This window comes from Hordeum vulgare, chromosome 5H (assembly GCF_904849725.1).
Source record: "Hordeum vulgare subsp. vulgare chromosome 5H, MorexV3_pseudomolecules_assembly, whole genome shotgun sequence".
NCBI lineage: Eukaryota > Viridiplantae > Streptophyta > Magnoliopsida > Poales > Poaceae > Hordeum > Hordeum vulgare.
Window position 1 is genome coordinate 446,035,443 of NC_058522.1, and position 18,325 is coordinate 446,053,767.

The 18,325-nt window shown below is 47.2% G+C and overlaps 2 protein-coding genes across 2 annotated transcripts; both read left to right on the forward strand.

Moving 5' to 3' along the window:
- The first annotated feature begins 5,708 nt into the window (after positions 1–5,708).
- On the forward strand, positions 5,709–7,209 carry LOC123399557 (WRKY transcription factor WRKY76-like). Its single transcript, XM_045093959.1, has 4 exons — positions 5,709–5,933; positions 6,016–6,357; positions 6,470–6,586; positions 6,701–7,209. Exons 1-4 carry the CDS (start codon positions 5,769–5,771, stop codon positions 7,070–7,072), a joined length of 996 nt encoding a protein of 331 aa, XP_044949894.1. The 5' UTR covers positions 5,709–5,768; the 3' UTR covers positions 7,073–7,209.
- A 5,519-nt stretch (positions 7,210–12,728) lies between these two features.
- LOC123395907 (WRKY transcription factor WRKY76-like) lies at positions 12,729–14,457 on the forward strand. The gene is made up of 4 exons (XM_045090933.1): positions 12,729–12,980; positions 13,088–13,438; positions 13,527–13,643; positions 13,763–14,457. Exons 1-4 carry the CDS (start codon positions 12,825–12,827, stop codon positions 14,132–14,134), a joined length of 996 nt encoding a protein of 331 aa, XP_044946868.1. The 5' UTR covers positions 12,729–12,824; the 3' UTR covers positions 14,135–14,457.
- Positions 14,458–18,325: the final 3,868 nt, after the last annotated feature.

The following is an 18,325-nucleotide window of genomic DNA, read 5'->3' on the forward strand; positions in this document are numbered from 1 at the left end:
TATCTAATTTTAAATATATGAAGGATATAAGGACTCGTGAAAACGTCCGGTCGGGCCCGGTTAGTCCGTCACATAAAACGCGATCGTACCACGAACATTTTTGTTTTTTTTTTCTCTTTTTCTCTCTACATCAATCACGTGCACGTGATCGGACATATGATGAAAATAAAATAAAGAGTGTGATTGCGTGAATGGATAAATAGAAGTTACGTCCGATCAATGACCGGTCGCGTTCGTGGATGTTTAGGTGGTCATATATGTTATGTCCGTTGTAGATGCTCTAAGAGCAACTCTAGCAGACCTTGCATCCCGTCGGCCCGCAAAACAGCTTTTGCGGGCTGGCCCGGGCTGGCACAGATGCAGACCCCCCCAAACGGATTCGTAAAAAAGTATATTCATGAAATATTTTTTTTACGGGTCAGCTTTACGGTGTCTGCTCTTTGCGCCGCTGCTTCCCGCATATCATCAGTCTGCAAATATCAAATACAACATAATTCAACAATCGAAAACAAACTGAATTATTCGAACCAAACATAATACAATAATCATTCGTATTACAAATAATTATTCAAAACTTGTCATGAATACAAATACAAATTAATACAAAAATAAGTCACTATCCAGCCCTTTGCCAATGGTGTTCAATGAGATCTTTCTAAAGTTGAAAGTGGGTGTGTGCATTTTCAATCTCCTTGTATGTCTGAAGAAAAGCTCTAATGTGGTTTGCGTCTTTAGCTGATTTGACACGGCTACCCACATTGTCGTAAAAGAATTCTAAGTTCAATCTTCTCTCATCTTCAAGAATCATATTGTGCAGGATAACACAGCATGTCATGATGTTCTTCAAGGTTTTTTTATCCCAAAAACGAGAAGGACAACGGACAATGACAAACCTAGATTGCAAAACACCGAATGCTCTTTCAATGTCTTTGTGGGCTGCCTCTTGCACCTTTGCAAATTCACATTGTTTTTTTTTGTTTGGGGTTCTTTGATGCTCTTGACAAATGTGCACCAAGAAGGGTATATACCATCTGCAAGATAGTACCCCTTTGTGTATTCATGCCCATTGATAGTGTAGTTGCAAGCAGGAGCATCACCACTAGCAAGCCTAGCAAACAAATGAGACTGTTGCAACACATTGATATCATTGAGAGTGCCCGGCATACAAAAAAGCAATGCCAAATCCATAAATCCTCGGATGCTACGGCCTCTAGCACAATTGTTGCATCACGAGACTTGCCACAATACATTCCTTGCCAAGCCTTGGGGCAATTTTTCCAATTTCAATGCATACAATCAATGCTACCTAGCATGCCAAGCCAACCTCTCCTCTCATTAGATGCCATCAATTTCTTTGTGTCATCTTCATTGGGTGCTCGAAGATACTCAGGACCGAAGACACGGATGATCACTTTCGCAAATCTACGCACAGACTCAATTGCGGTATCTTCACCAATGCGAAGATACTCATCGGCATAGTCAGCCAGAACGCCATATGCAATCACTCGCATAGCTGCTGAGATTTTTTGATATGCACTAAATCTCTTTAAGCCCGCGACATTCCTTCTTTGAGTAAAATACCGGCAATTTGCCTCGCAAGCTTGAACAATTTTCACAAAGAGGGATCGGCGCATTCGGTACCTTCTCGGGAAGAGGTGCGGAGGATATGTAGGATTATCCGCGAAATAGTCTTGCATCAACATCTCGTTCCCAAGATGGCGATACCGAGGAATGCACAAACGCCCGACAGTCGATCCTCGCATCCTCTTCCGGTTCTCGTCTTCATGCTCCTTCACGGCAAGCGCCATGACTAATGTTTGCTGACGAAAGTTCGCAAACATGGTCTCAACATCCGAGCCGTCCGAATCGGACGAATCGGATAGTAAGAACTTCTCGCACGGGGTCAACTCCATCTTCTCGCACAGCTCGCAAAAATCACAAAAAAGGGACTAACCGGCGGCGGGTGTTCCCGGGCGGCGACGAGGCGGTGGTCGATACCCGGCGGCAGCGGTGGCGGGGGGCGGCTCTTCTCGCCGGATCCAGAGGGGCGGTGCAGCGGCTCGCCTGCAGATATGGCCGGAATCGCCGGCGACGGGCGGGCGGAAGCAAGGGCGGGGCGGCGGCGGAAGGAGGGGGAAAATAGCGCGGGCTGAAATGTCCCTCCCGCCAACTGCTTCTCTGTGATGCAGGGCACCACAGCCGCGAGGGGGAAACCCGCATTTTCCCAGGTTGGGGTCAGGAATTTGCCGCGTCCCCCAAAAAATTTTGCGGGTCGGACGGGATGCGGGGTCTGATCGGGCAGGCTTTTCCGCCCCGACCCGCATTTTGACGGTTATTTTGCGGGTCGGGGGCGGATGAGGGTCTGCTAGAGTTGCTCTAATGATTAAAAAAGGATGTGGAAAACTTATCACCATGCTATGGCGTTCTACGAGACATCATGAATGTACTCGCGGTGTTTTCGAGAAATGCATTGCAGCTCTTGGGTGCACACACCCCTATATGAAAATATCATTAAAAAATATCAAGAAATTTCACAAAAAATGGAAAATTTGAATATGAAATCTGAGTGCCTGTTGTATATCTGTGTTCATTTTTGTGATGAACGGGGGCCCATGGTATCCACGACGCATAAATTACGATCTGATATACATTACATTTTTTTCTATATATACATATGATTTTTTTAAATTTTTTACTCACATTACCGTGGGCATTCATTCTCCATGAAATTAAACACGCGTGTGCAACAGGCACTCAAGTTTCATATCCCCAAATTTTGAATTTTTAATATATTTTTAAGAGCAAGTACAATAAGATACAGTCAGCAGGCTGTAAGGATTAAAATACTATATTTTTACTAAGTTGAATGAGAGAGAAGAGGAGAGAGAAGGGAAGCGGGCTCTCCGTGAAGAGCTAGCTCTATCACGTGCTCCTAGGTGCTTTGTGAGAATGAAAGGTGAACCATATATGATAAAAGTAGTACTCGCTTCCTTTTCATTCTCACAAAGCACCTAGAATGAAAGGTGTACTAGTTTTATCATATATGGTCCACATTTTATTCTCACAAAGCACCTAGGAGCACGTGATAGAGCTAGCTCTTCACGAAGAGTCCGCTTCCCTTCTCTCTCCTCTTCTCTCTCATTTAACTTAGTAAAAATATAGTATTTTAATCCTTACAGCCTGCTGACTGTAACTTATTGTACTTGCTCTAATGCAGGCTAAATGTACTCTTCCTACTTAGAGCATCTATATCCGTACCTCTCGAATGATTCTTCATATGTTCGCGAATGTGCCTCATCACTGACCGGATAGAAAAAAGAAGAAAAAAGGTGACCCAGCCGGACCCCTCATATCATCTCTATATGTCCGGGCTGTCCGCGAACCATCATATCTCGCGGACGCGTCCGGTCACGCCTGGTCAGTCCGTCACATAGAACACGACCTCATCTCGGGCCATCTTTTTATTTTCTTTGTTCATTTTTTTCTTTCTCTCTCTTCCTCTCCATCAATCACGTGCAAGTGAGCAGACATATGAAGAAAAATAATAGAATGTGGTTGCAAGGACGGAGAAATAGGATACACGCCAGGTCATTGATGGGGTGCATCCACGGACGTTTAAGGGATCATATTTACAATATCTGGCTATAGACGCTCTTAAGTATTCTCTATACTCGAGTTTCTAACAAAAGTAAAAAAAGAACAAAAAACAGATAAATGACTGCTACTCCGGTGCATTGGGCTCTCTCCTTTTGGGTCAATACAGATAAATCCCAACGATTTGAGGTATGCATTCTTGCTCTAATAAGAGCAACTCCAACCGGACAATCCATTTCGTTCGTCCATGTTCGTTTGGATCGCCGCAAACAAAAAAGTCACTTCAACACGCCGACTGAAACGGACGCGCGTCCATTTTTCGTCCGCATGCGATCCATTATGGGCCCAAATTTGGACGTCATTTGCGTCGCCGTGCATACGGAGCGGACACGCGCCTCGCCAGCGTGCTCCTTCCCTTGGCCCGCCAGTCGGCGTCTGAGTCTCTCCTTCTTATCCCCTTCAACCGCCCGCAAGCACACAAACCCTAGGCTGGCGACCCATCTACTCCCGGCCACCCTAGCTCTCCAGTAGAAAATTCACCGGCAGTGTGCCACCTTTGTCCCGGTGCGGGAGGCCTAGTGATGGATCTGCGCCGGCAATGGGATTTGGTGAAATTTTGCGCATCCTGCGAGCGGGGTTTGGCGAATACAGCCGCTAGTGGATTGCGCTTACCATGGATTGGTAGGGTGTCGGTCCACCAGGTCTGCGCAATTCCTCGGTACCACATGCAGGCGCTCAATCCGCCTCTAACCGCTCGGGTCTGACATGTCGCAGGTTCCCCGGCAAGGCCACGGCCAGCCGCCGCCCTGGCTCGGCGTTGGTCCAAAAGCTTGTTGGCTCACCTTTGTTGTTCATAAAGTGCGACGACTGCTCGCCGTGGGTCATCCGACGCGTTTCTTGGACGCCGAAACACCCCGGTTGGGCATTCGTGAAGTGCATAAATGATCGGGTATGATTTTCGTTCGGCCTTTTGCTCTTTGACGATTCGATGCAGCTCAATACTGTGTATAGGATGGATGCAATTTTTGGTATTGGGAAGAAGAATACATCGATCTATTGATCTCATGAAATTTGCTAGATGTTGTGCACTTCTATCTAGAATTAAAGGTATAGATGAGACTAAAAAAAGTCCAAAGGGAAAGAAACGTTTAATTCTTTAGCATTGAAGAAAAGAAAGACGTTGTTAAGCTTAAGAATCCATAAATCAACAACAAAGACATAGAAAAGATCTTAGTCCAACTAATAGAAGCGGTTATGAAAGTTGGACATCTTTTAAAATGTCTAATTATGGTTCTTGTTTTCTTTGGTCTTGTATTCATAGAGAAAAAATAAAAAAATGCATGTATTAAAATGTATTTGATAAAATAAAAATAACGTTCAAATCCGAAACGAAGCAAAATGCGTGATTTTAAAATGGATACTAACCGACCGCAAGGACAAGATTTGTATCATTTCGTTGGATGCATGACCGATCCATTTACAAAATGAAGCGGACATGTCGACAATTGTTAATCCAAACGGATAAAATACGAATAAATGCGCTTTCGTTTGGACCGTGCGGTTGGAGTTGCTATACTATTCGATTGATTTGTCTATAAAAAAACTATTCGAGAGATGTAGAGAAAATACCGCACTTCTCTGTTGACAAAAGATGTTCTTTTTCAAGGGCTCGAGCTTCGGCATCCATCTCGTGGAAAACATTGCCGGTCGGATGGAATACTCTTTTTTCTCGGACGCATCTCGTAGTGTGATCGGATATATTCCAAGCCCCTGCACGAGATTCATCCAAGGACGGCGACTCCGTCTTCATTCATTGCAGTACGTACTATTCTCAAGCGCCAGTAGCGTGAGCCCTGACGCACGCAGCCGTGACGGCACACGATGACGTACAAATGGGGAGTCAGCAACGTCCTTGGCAAGTCTGATGGAGTACCGCTCGCTCGCAGCGGTGTCACCGGTTTGGCGATTTCCCGTCAGCTATCACGTAAGTTTATCTAGAATCTCTACGTAGGTGTAGCAAAGCCCAACGTCCCAATCCCAACGGGTCTCCCAAATCCCCCGCTATATATTACCCGCGCCCTTTGCACATTCTCAAACATTCAAGTGTCCTCTGCTCGTGCTTGATTCCCCCAACACCTACCTCCGGTCAGAACAGTCGCAGAGCAGAGGCGTGCATGTGTTGCTGCTGGACGATGGACACGGCGCCGGTCTGCCTCGACCTCATGGTCGGGCGTCCCATGGACCACGAGCCGTCTCCGGCAAGGTGCACCGGAATGGGAACCCAAGCTTGCATTGCTAGCTCACCCTGTGGCAGAGCACCTCCCATCACCAACGATGAGGTAGGTCCTTCTCCTTCCCCACTCCGTCTCTTGCATTGCCTCAACGAGGTGCTGACATGATCGTGCTCGTGCCGATTCCCAGGCTAAGATCCTGGAGGCGAAGCTGACGCAGGTGAGCGAGGAGAACCGGAGGCTCACTGAAATGATCGCATACCTACACAGCAACCAGGCCGCGCGCCAGAGGCTCGACGGCGATGGCGAGCAGCCCGCCAGCACGGCCGCGTCGCCGACGCCGCCGGCGAGCAAGAAGAGGAGCCGGGAGAGCGTGGACACCTCGCATTCTTGCGATGCCAACAGCAACAGGAACGCACGCACGGCCGCGCCGGAGCATGTCGATGTGGACAGCCCGCTGAGCAACGCCACTTGTCGGAGAATCAAGGTGAAGAAAGTCTGCACCAGGATCGACCCGTCGGACACGAGCCTCGTAAGTGCCGAATCAATCAAACAATCCCAATGGGTCCTCCACTGATCAATCAAAGTAATGCTCAACGATCTCCAACCGTGTAAGCTGATAATGGGACTGGTGACATCTGTAGGTTGTGAAAGACGGGTATCAATGGCGGAAATACGGGCAGAAGGTGACACGGGATAATCCCTCCCCCCGAGCCTACTTCCGGTGCGCCTTCGCGCCTTCCTGCCCTGTGAAGAAGAAGGTACCGTGCAAATCCCGGTCCAATTCGACGAGCATTGTGCGGCCATCTACTGTTGCCGAGCAGCTCATGCTCTGGTCTGTCGCTAATTTCTTGGTGGGATCCATGGTGGTGCAGGTGCAGAGAAGCGCGGAGGACAGCTCGGTGGTGGAGGCGACGTACGAGGGCGAGCACAACCACCAGCGCCCCACGCGTGCCGGCGAGCGGCCGAGCTGCGCGGCGGGGAGCGGCGGCTCGGTGCCGTGCTCCATTTCCATCAACTCCTCCGGCCCGACCATCACGCTGGACCTCACCAAGGACGGGGGAGGCATGCAGGTCGTCGAGGCAGCAGGGGAGGCGCAGCCGAACCTGAAGAAGGTGTGCCGGGAGGTCGCGTCGCCGGAATTCCAGAGGGCGTTGGTGGAACAGATGGCCCGCGAGCTCACCGGCGACAGAAATTTCATCGACGCGCTCGCAGCGGCGATCCTGCGGAAGCTGCCGGATTATTAGCATTTATTCTGTAGAGACTAAGGCTGACGTAGCACAAAATTTCATCTAGTACAGGTAGACATTAAATTCCGATAAAGTAGCAAAAAAACAAAGTCCAAAATACAGTTTTCGTACATCAAAGATGAACAAATTTTTTATGTGCGTGCAAAATTTAATGACAATATGACATAGGGGAGCTTGGGGCAGAAAAAACAAAATCAATACTCCAAAATCAAATTTTGAATATTTATTAAGACTTTGATTTATTTTTGCCCTGAGCTCCTGTGATGTCATATCACAATGAAAATTCACACACACCTAAAAATTTGTGAAACATTGGTGTCAAAAAGATAAAAAAAAAAGCTATATTTTGATGTATTGTTCATTCATGAAAGGATATGCTCCCATGAAAGGATATTCCCATTACAACTCTAGCGTCATCGAACCTTAAGTGTGTAGACCCTACGGGTTCGGGAACCATGTAGGCATGACCGAGACACCTCTCCTGTCAATAACCAACAGCGGGATCTGGATACCCATGTTAGCTCCCACATGTTCCACGATGATCTCATCGTATGAACCACGATGTCGAGGATCCACTCAATCCCGTATGCAATTCCCTTTGTCTACCAGTATGACACTTGCCCGAGATTCGATCGTCGGTATCCCTATACCTTGTTCAATCTTATTACCGGCAAGTATCTTTACTCGTTCCGTAACACATCATCTCGTGGCTAATTCCTTAATCACATTGATCTCATTATGATGATGCATTACCGAGTGGGTCCAGAGATACCTCTCCGTCACACAGAGCGAGAAATCCGAGTCTTGATTCGTACCAACCCAACATACACTTTCGAAGATACCTGTAGTGCACCTTTATAATCACCAAGTTACATTGTGACGTTTGATACACCCAAAACACTCGTATGGTATCCGGGAGTTGCACAATCTCATGGTCTAAGGAAATGATACTTGACATTAGAAAAGCTTTAGCAGACAAACTACACGATCTTGTGTTATGCTTAGGATTGGGTCTTGTCCTTCACATCATTCTCCTAATGATGTGATCCCGTTATCAATGACATCCAATGTCCATGATCAGGAAACCATGACCATCTATTGATCGATGAGCTAGCCAACTAGGGGCTCTCTAGGGACATGTTGTGGTCTATGTATTCACACAAGTATTGGGATTTATGGTTAATACAATTATAGCATGAATAGTAGACAATTATCATGAACAAAGAAATATAATAATAACCACTTTATTATTGCCTCTCGGGCATATTTCCAACCATTATGTCGATTGTAGGCGGGATGGTGACTCTACTAGTGCAGCCTTTTCAGTCATCTCCATATCGACGGTTATTATAGCTATCAGCCGATATACTGACTCTGTAGGAAGTCTAGCATGCTTCTTTAGTGCTGCTCTTCGATCAGAATTCCTCTTACTTGGTTAACCTGACGGCGGCATTGTGTCGAAGTAGAGTACATGTGAAATAGGGTAAGATAAGACAATAGGGTAAGTAAAATCTGCAGACACAGAAATGGAACTAGCTGAAGTGAAAGTTACAACCAATACCATGTGCATTAAGGTTCTCGTTCAAATCATAGACAAACTCATCATTGTTGTGTTACCACAGCTCTCGCCACTATGACTAACATCGAGAAATTCAACCAATGAAGTATCGAAGAACAAAACATCATTGAATTAACGCAATACTAGCGAGACACCGCGTCGACCTCGATAGGCAGGCATGCCAGCATCGTCATATCATGTCAATAGCCATGCCCGTAAAGGCTCGAAAGAGTGAATTGGTGAAGAAGATGGTGCTATCGCACACGACGGCCAAGGAACCCCATCGACAAAATACAAAAAGAACTAACTCGTCATCCATGAAGATCTGCGAGGAAAAAACCACCAGCTCCTCAGCAACAACCACGCAAAGCGTCACCGAGACGGGGTTGTGGCCTGAGGACATTTATTCGAGAAAATATCACCAGAACCATCGAAGCGACATCACCACGACACAAAAGGAACTTGCAAGTAAGAGAATTATCTCCTCTCCGCTCTGCGACACCGAAGTAGACATTGTGGAGCAGAGGGGCGACAATTGGATCTATGGTGACGGCTAGGAGAACACTGGCCTACGCAAACAAATTTAGGTGTTTCGTTGTAGGCATTCAATGATTTCTTTTTGTGTCAAAATGTCAAATAAAAGGAGAAAATGCTAGAGGTATGTTTAGGCCAATTAGGCTGTTGGTGATCGTGAATACTAACAACTGTGTGATACTATACCAAGTATTCAACTACCAATTATGACACCCTAGTTATGTAGAATTTACATACAAATTATAAAGATTTCTTCCCCTAATTATTTTGCATGGTTACATGTGGAATATTAGTCTTAAATTTTCACTTACGCCCCACTTTAACAAGATTCACTACTTCCTTCGTCTCGGTGTAAAAGTCATCTTAGGTTGTACACCACGACCAAAACTGAGAGAAAAATGAAAGAAATTAATGTTAATTTGCTAATTAATATCATTGCAATGAATTGATCACTCCATGTCACGCTAGTTAGTCTCAAGTCATTAAAGACATAAACGTCCCACGTCTTTTATTAGTTTATTGTTTTATTCATATTAAAAGCAAAAAAACGAGGTAAAAATTAATGCAACGCGGCTAGGTATTTTAGTATTTTTTAGTTTTTATATGATGACTTATACACCGAAAAGGATGAAATATATGTTTCTCCAAAAAATGAGTGGATTGGAGAGAACGGTGCATGGGTCCCACCGGTAAATGACACGCACGGTCAACTTGTTCGCGTGGCAAACGGAGGTTTTCCCTGCAGTAAACATGAGTTTACGGCAGCAATACACGAAACATAGTATGTTGCTTTAAAAAGTCGTTCATCCATCAGGAAAAAGAAAATCATTCATCCTGTTTCCTTCTAAAGGACACGTAGCACTCTTCGTGGTAGAATTTTGCTTCGTCCGAAAGTAATCTGACGGGTTCTCCCCTGCCTGAAAATTAACAGCCGACGACTTCAATTAGTTCCAGGTCAATAGTATATTCAGAATCCAGAAAGACTTCCGCCGAGACTTGACAAAGCTACGACGCGTCTCTCTCTCTCTCCAGCGCTCTCTCTCTCTCTCTCTCCAGCTCCTACATAAGCAAATGACATACTCCCCCTGACGCAGGGCGCATGCGGTCACCACCGTGCCAGAACGGTGATGCCTCTCTCGGCTGGAGTCGTGCATCGGGTCACGCCGTACGAGACAAGGCAAAGTTCAGTAACTAGATCTCCCTGCAGTCACCATCGGGCTAAGATGGAGTACTACTGTACAGGTCGGGGGTTTACTACTGAGTTGAGAACTTTCTTACTATCATCTCGCAGCACAAAAACAGTCTGAACGGACCGCTAATTTCGGAGGCATGCTCTCGTTGTAGAAACATGTTAGAGAAGATAGCCTAAAAGAAATCGTTGAAGTTCCGCACCCTTCTCGTGCAAAAATATGCCACTTAGAATCTGAACGGAACAAGCACTTCATCAACAATTTGAATTATTCAGACGACGAGGCGCCAGGTATGATCGCATTATGTGCATCATTTCCACGCCCCTTCACTGCACGAGATTCTTGCGAGGACCACCGTGTGTTTTGTGTTGGTGTGCTCGATTTCATCTACACAGTACTATTTCGTCACACGACGCAGTAGCTCCTCCAAGACATACAAACAAACGAGTCCGGGCCAAATTCACTGTATTAACCCTTTCTCTAAAGTAAAACCGGATCCGATTCCTATAAGGAAAAAAAATGAATCTAACCCTTTTGCTACCGTCATTTGACGGTAGGAAAATGACGTGCCGCTAAAGGGCTCGCGGTAGCAAAAGTAACCCTACCGCCAAGGCGTCCGACGGTAGGTATGCGCACGCACTGTATCTGCAACTTAGAATTCTTTTTACGATAGGCGTGCAACCTACCGCCACGGACCTCGGCGGTAGATTGTTATAGCCTACCGACAAGGGGTCCACTGGTAACAAAAGGGTCAGGTCCGAATTTTTTCCCACTAGGGTCAGATCCGGCTTAACATTCAGAAAAATGTCAAAACAGTGAATTTGGCCATGAGTCGGGCATAAAACCTAGGAAACATCAGGCCCTCGCGTCGCCCCCTCTAGGGCGACTCGGGCGGCTCCCAAACCCAGCCGTCGAGGGCATGCGCTCCCTCCTCCCCTCTCTCCTTCACCGTCGAGGGACGCTGCCAGGCAATGCTCGGAGCTGACGGCGGTAGCGAAGACATCCCTCTCTCCCGTGTGGTGCGGGCCCCCTGTACGTGCGGAGGCATGGTCGATCTAGCGGAGCGATGGCGATGGTTGCATCGTCGACGACGGTGGCCGGCCCTGCCTCAGGCGACGGCGACTGCAGGCACGTCGGGCAGGCCGGTCACGGGCAGCTGCGTGCGGCGGGTGGCCTGGTTCGGGTGGCGGTGACGGGCTATGCTGCGGCGATGCGTCATCCGGCTTCAGATCTGCGGCGGCGTTGAGCGCCTGGTGGACTGCTCGGCGGCACCTTCGATCAGATATATTCTGGCCGGTGCAGCTGGAAATGGCGGTCATCTCCTGTGTCGAAGGTGGTCGGCCTGAGGCTGGGTGGTTGGATCTCGAGATTCGTCATCTAGTCCCGGTTGCGAGTTGGGAAGACATAGTTACCGGTGAAAACCGCACCGATGTTAGGCGATGGCGGCGTTCTGCTTCATTACCTTGATGAAGACATCGTCGTGTAACCACTGTTGACCAACTCGTGCTGCCCCGAGGAACCCCTAGGATCTGGTCTTTCAGATCGCACGATGGCGACACTACGGTGTCGTGTCTCTGTTGGAGCATCGCTTCTGGAGTAGCGCCGGAAGACACAGGAAGGCGGTGGAGTGGCTTCGTCTCAACGGGGCTTCTGTGGAGATGCCAAGTCATGCGTGACCGACAGTTGCTACGCTATGTCATGCCTGCTCGGCAGGTGGTACGCACGACAGATCTTCCGGAGCCTTCATGTCAGGATGGACGAGCGCATGGCGATGACGTCGTTGGGCTTCGTGGTGGCGTTGACGGATGAACGGACTGACAAGGGTGATGCAGATCTCTCTCTTGAAGATGAGACAACGGTTCGATGATGATGAGGATTTCTAAAAGTTGCGCAAGTGGTATACGATTTAGGTTTGCTGCATCGATTGTTGTTCGGATACGTTATAGGGATGGATCGATGATGACATCAGTATTTGATATGAATAATGAGAACACTAATTATTATCATGTTTATAGGTGTGAGTGATAACTTCATATAGCTTAATGTTTGTCGTACCTTCATTAAAATAATTAATAAAAATAACTGTAGGTCGGATTTAACCTCCTTTTCTGTAAAAGCGATGCAGAGACCGCGACCGCACCTTGCAGCTTGCTAGTATGACGCGGGCAAGGCTGACGTTGCGGCATGACACTACCCGAACGTACTACGTCGAATTCAATAATGGCACGACCCACGGACCCAGTCTGACAACTGCGCCCCCGTTTTCCCACGCGACCGCGGCGTCCCGCTCCGTCCAAACGACATGTCCCCCCGACCTCCCGCTATATCTACCGGCCCTTTGGGGATGCCAGGCATTCAGATGACTCGAGCTCCTGGTTGATTCTTCAGCATAGTAATCGCAGTCTCAGCCTCTCAGGTTCACAGTGGTAGGAAGTTTGCAGGGTCGTGCCCGTGTAATTGCTGATCAATGGAAACGGCGCGGTGGTCGCCCGTCTGCCTCGACCTCATGGTCGGGCTACCCATGGTGCGCGAGCCGTCTCCGGCGAGGCGCGCCGGAATGAGAACCCAAGCTGACATTGCTAGCTCACCCTGCGGCAGAGCAGCTTCCATGACCAACGGCGAGGTATGCAACCGTTCAACCACACTCCGTTGTTTGTCACTCCGTCTCTTTCCCGCTTTTCGCGCGCTCGAGGTGCTGGATTTGATTTTCGAAATGTGGGGGATTTCCAGGCTAGTAAGATGATGGAGGCGAAATTCACGGAGGTAAGCGAGGAGAACCGGAGGCTGACGGAGATGATCGGCTACCTGTACGCTAACCAGAGTTTCGCGCGACACAGCCCCGAAGGGGACGGCGAGCAGCCCGCGAGCACCGCCGCGTCGCCGACATCACCGGTGGGCAAGAAAAGGAGCAGGGAGAGCATGGACACGTCGGATTCCGGCGATGGCAACAGCGACAAGAAGATGACTGGTATGGTCGAGGCCGAGCATGTTGACGTCGAGAGCCCGCTGAGCAACGGCACTTGCCGGAGAATCAAGGTCAAGAGGGTCTGCACCCGGATCGACCCATCGGACACGAGCCTCGTAAGTGCCAAATCAATTCAATCAAAGCTTAGCTGAAAACAATGGCAACTGTACTTACACCGAGATCGATTGCTTCTGAATTCTGAAGGTTGTGAAAGACGGGTATCAATGGCGGAAGTACGGGCAGAAGGTGACACGGGACAACCCCTCCCCCCGAGCCTACTTCCGATGCGCCTTCGCGCCGTCCTGCCCTGTCAAGAAGAAGGTATCGTACAAACTCCGCCCAATTCGACGAGCATTGTGCTGCAGCAGCAGCAGCATCTTGTGCTTGTGCGGTCTGAGAAGCTTATGTTCTGACACTAATCTCTATCCATGGTGGTGCAGGTGCAGAGAAGCGCCGAGGACAGCTCGATGGTGGAGGCGACGTACGAGGGCGAGCACAACCACCCGCGCCCCACGCGGGCCGGCGAGCTGCCGAGCTGCGCGGCGGGGGGCGGCGGCCCGGTGCCGTGCTCCATCTCCATCAACTCCTCCGGCCCGACCATCACGCTGGACCTCACCAAGGACGGGGGAGGTGTGCAGGTGGTCGAGGCAGCAGGGGAGGCGCAGCCGGACCTGAAGAAGGTGTGCCGGGAGGTCGCGTCGCCGGAGTTCCGGGCGGCTCTGGTGGAGCAGATGGCCCGCGAGCTCACCGGCGACCGAAAGTTCACCGACGCGCTCGCCGCCGCCATCCTGCGGAAGCTGCCGGATTATTAGCATTCAAGTAGAATCTGTTGAGACTGTGCATACTTCAGAAACTTCCGCCCGTGCGGTTTTCTTGTACAGCTTCAGAAAGGAAGTTCCTAGCACTTCTCTGCTGAGATTTAGGGCCTAGTTCTCCCCCGAATTGTACTGCATAATTTGCATTTTTCTTGCTATTTGAGGATCTGAATCGTACCACAGAAAAATAATGTATCAGGGGAAAAGAAGGTATGACAAAGATAACTTGAATCGCACCACAATTTGAAATTTTACTTGTTAATTTCTCTGTTCCAAAATATAGAAATGTTCAGCTTTGTCCTAAGTCAAAAAATTTATTAGACTGTATACCTCTTATATATATATAAGATAACCACATTTGTATTGGTGTCGAGCAGTTTTCACCTAAACCTTGTTTTATATGATATCACATTAGGTTAGATTAAATCGCTTCCGTCTCGTATGCCGCCGCCGCCTCATGGCCTCTGCTTCGGGCGCCGTCGCTGCCATCCATGCCGCCCCGGCCGCCCCACCCGTCGTCCTCTCGGCTCGTGCCGCTCCGAACGCCTAGGCCTCCCCGCTCTTGGCCTCGCGACCGCTCGACTCCCTGGCTGGCATGGCTGCCCCGCCTGTTGGGGAACGTCGCATGGGAAACAAAAATTTTCGTACGCGCACGAAGACCTATCATGATGATGTCCATCTACGAGGGGGATTTCAGATCTACGTACCCTTGTAGATCGCACAGCAGAAGCGTTAATAAACGCAGTTGATGTAGTGGAACGTCCTCACGTCCCTCGATCCGCCCCGCGAACCGTCCCACGAACCGTCCCGTGATCCGTCCCACAATCCGCTCCGATCTAGTGCCGAACGGACGACACCTCCGCGTTCAGCACACGTACAGCTCGACGATGATCTCGGCCTTCTTGATCCAGCAAAAGAGACGGAGAGGTAGATGAGTTCTCCGGCAGCGTGACGACGCTCCGGAGGTTGGTGGTGATCTAATCTCAGCAGGGCTCCGTCCGAGCTCCGCAGAAACGCGATCTAGAGGAAAAACCGTGGAGGTATGTGATCGGGCTGCCGTGGCAAAGTTGTCTCAAATCAGCCCTAATACATCAGTATATATAGATGGGAGGAGAGGGGCCTTGCCTTGAGGCTTAAGGAGCCCCAAGGGGGTCGGCCGAAGGGGGGGAGGAGGAATCCTCCTTCAATCCTAGTGCAACTAGGATTGGAAGGTGGAGTCCTCCCCTTCCTTCTCACTTCCCCTTTTTTTTCTTCTCTTTGATTTTCTTTTATCCTGCGCAGGGGCCTTCTTGGGCTTGCTCACCAGCCCACTAAGGGCTGGTGCGGCACCCCTAAGGCCTATGGGCTTCCCTGGGGTGGGCTGCCCCCCCCCCCCCGGTGAACATTCGGAACCCATTCGTCACTCCCGGTACATTCCCGGTAATTTCGAAAAATTTCCGGTAATCAAATGAGGTCAACCTATATATCAATCTTCATCTTCGGACCATTCCGGAAACCTCGTGACGTCCGTGATCTCATCCGGGACTTCGAACAACAATCGGTAACCAACCATATAACTCAAATACGCATAAAACAACGCTGAACCTTAAGTGTGCAGACCCTGCGGGTTCGAGAACTATGTGGACATGACCCGAGGGACTCCTCGGTCAATATCCAATAGCGGGACGTGGATGCCCATGTCGGATTCACTACGTTTTTAACCCATTTGTAGGAAGAGATGGATCTGCCTCTGGTGGTGGGAGACACACAATGCATGTTGGTGCTATTGTTGTTGCGCATATAATGGAAGCTTCGCTGCCGTCGCGATTTTAGTTCCCGAAGAGGATGCAAACACTACAACTCTGAACTCCACAACATAGTGAACATTTTAGAGAAATTACACGTAGTGAGGTGACAAAACGGTCTGGTGAGCAACTACAGTCATTCGTTTTTTTGAGGGTTAGCGATTCACTGCTCTGTTGTTACTGTATCTCTACTGTTTATCATGATTTCAATATCTTATTTTTGTTGAGGAGGAGTTGTCTCATAATTTTTTGTTATGTAGTGTGGATGAAGCCGAATCTTGGAGGGCTTATGATTCTGCTGTGGATACTTACAATTCTTCTTTTGACTGCAAAAAAAAAACAGAAGAGGTAGGCATTGCTAATAAGCAAGATGCTCCTTCCGCTTTTTCGGGAGGTTCTGATAAGTTAGTTTTGGCAGGATGCAATGCGAGAAGCACATGAACGTGCAATGAACAAGGCTATTAGTGTTTTTAATGCCTCTGCTTTTGGTGCTGGGTCAGCTCGTTCTAAATTTGAAAAGCTTCTTCAGACTACACTAAGGAAGAGATTTGAGGTGACTGCTGCTCCTAATCCACTACTTCAGTTGACCATGCCTACTATTACTTGTCTTCCTGATCAAGTTAAATCAATCCATGGGTGCTTGCCGAGAGAACGGGGTTCGATGTGGTGATCAAGGATGCACAGGCTATGCTCTTCTAATTAAAATGATGATCTTTTCCGCATGCAGTAATGCTACTCTCAATGTTTTTGCATAAAAATCTTACGATTTTGTATTGAAATCTTTGTAGTTGTTCTTCCAGTTAAGTTGAGCTTAAAACGTTTGTCGTATTAATAGGGAAGCATTTGCCTTGCATGTCGTGATACCTTATAAGCACCCTGTTAATCAATTTTTTGTGATCAAGTTTACTATTATTTCTATCGCTCTCTAGTTTATTTGACTACAGTCCTTTATAGTCGATACAAGGAGAATAGAAAAGTAGTCCTTTACTTTGTTCATAATTTCTCTGATGTAGATTATAATAAGTTATATAACAGAAATAAAATTTAATTTGTGTATGTTGTGGATTTCAAAACTAATCTACATCTACTCGAACGTTCGCTTGTACTAGAATTTTTCTAAAGCTAATGGAATCCCCTTGTACTCCGTCTAAAGCTTTCATGATGACTACTTTTCCAAGATACATGTGACAAAGAGAAGGAGCTCAGGGAGCTGAATGTGAAAGGATAAAGTAGTCACAAGGAGAAATCATATGTTGGCTTAACTAATGCTTCCTAATGAGTATGCTTTTCATATTGCCGTTTATATTGAACTAATATAGTTCGCTTTTGATTAAGGATCTTGACATGGCACCTAGCTGTTTTTGATTTCCTGTAGTTTTTGTTGATCTTCTCCTTCTTCGGAATAAATTGCTCATTGCTTTTCCTATTCTTTTGCAGGAACATGAACCTTATGATGACCCATAGTTGGATGTATGTGAGAGGTACATGTGTTATCTCATAAGCATATCAAAATACAATCATGACGTGTATAATTATTCAGTTATACTTTTTGTTCATGGCTCAATAATCGACCAAATTAAATGACAGGATGAACATTCAGAAATCCTTGATGACTGGGATTCTAGGAAGACGATCACATACTCGACCAACCCACCTGTCACCGCAAGACAAGCTAAAAGTGAAGCAAGTACAGGTTTGCATCGAATGCTTTTACTATTGATTTCTTCAAGGGTAGAAACTTACACCCAACATATGTCATTTTTAGGTTAATTGACTAGCCCCTCTTTTTATAATGGTATAGTCAATTTAGAGAAAGGGGAAAAGAAAATGTATGACACAAGGACCCTAAACCCTAAACATTTGCATTCCTGGTCCCATTTATGATCCCACAAGGGCTATCTCTATGAGCTAAACAATTATAGCAGAGGACACAATCAAATTCAGATGTTAGAATGATGATCTTTTCCGCATACAGTAATGCTACTCTCAATGTTTTTGCATAAAAATCTTACGATTTTGTATTGAAATCTTTGTAGTTGTTCTTCCAGTTAAGTTGAGCTTAAAACATTTGTCGTATTACTAGGGAAGCATTGGCCTTGCATGTCGTGATACCTTATAAGCACCCTGTTAATCAATTTTTTGTGATCAAGTTTACTATTATTTCTATCGCTCTCTAGTTTATTTGACTACACTCCTTTATATTAAGTTGATACAAGGAGAATAGAAAAGTAGTCCTTTACAAATTTCTCTGATGTAGATTATAATAAGTTATATAACAGAAATAGAATTTAATTTGTGTTTGGTGTGGATTCCAAATCTAATCTGCTTCTACTCGAACGTTCGCTTGTACTAGAATTTTTCTAAAGCTAATGGAATCCCCTTGTACTCCGTCTAAAGGTTTCAT

Coding starts and splice junctions, on each gene's coding strand:
- LOC123399557 (XM_045093959.1), top strand. CDS start 5,769: ATGTGTTGCTGCTGGACGATGGACACGGCGCCGGTCTGCCTCGACCTC. Junction 5,934..6,015: donor CTCCCATCACCAACGATGAG/GTAGGTCCTTCT, acceptor GCCGATTCCCAG/GCTAAGATCCTGGAGGCGAA. Junction 6,587..6,700: donor CCTGCCCTGTGAAGAAGAAG/GTACCGTGCAAA, acceptor ATGGTGGTGCAG/GTGCAGAGAAGCGCGGAGGA.
- LOC123395907 (XM_045090933.1), top strand. CDS start 12,825: ATGGAAACGGCGCGGTGGTCGCCCGTCTGCCTCGACCTCATGGTCGGG. Junction 12,981..13,087: donor CTTCCATGACCAACGGCGAG/GTATGCAACCGT, acceptor GGGGATTTCCAG/GCTAGTAAGATGATGGAGGC. Junction 13,644..13,762: donor CCTGCCCTGTCAAGAAGAAG/GTATCGTACAAA, acceptor ATGGTGGTGCAG/GTGCAGAGAAGCGCCGAGGA.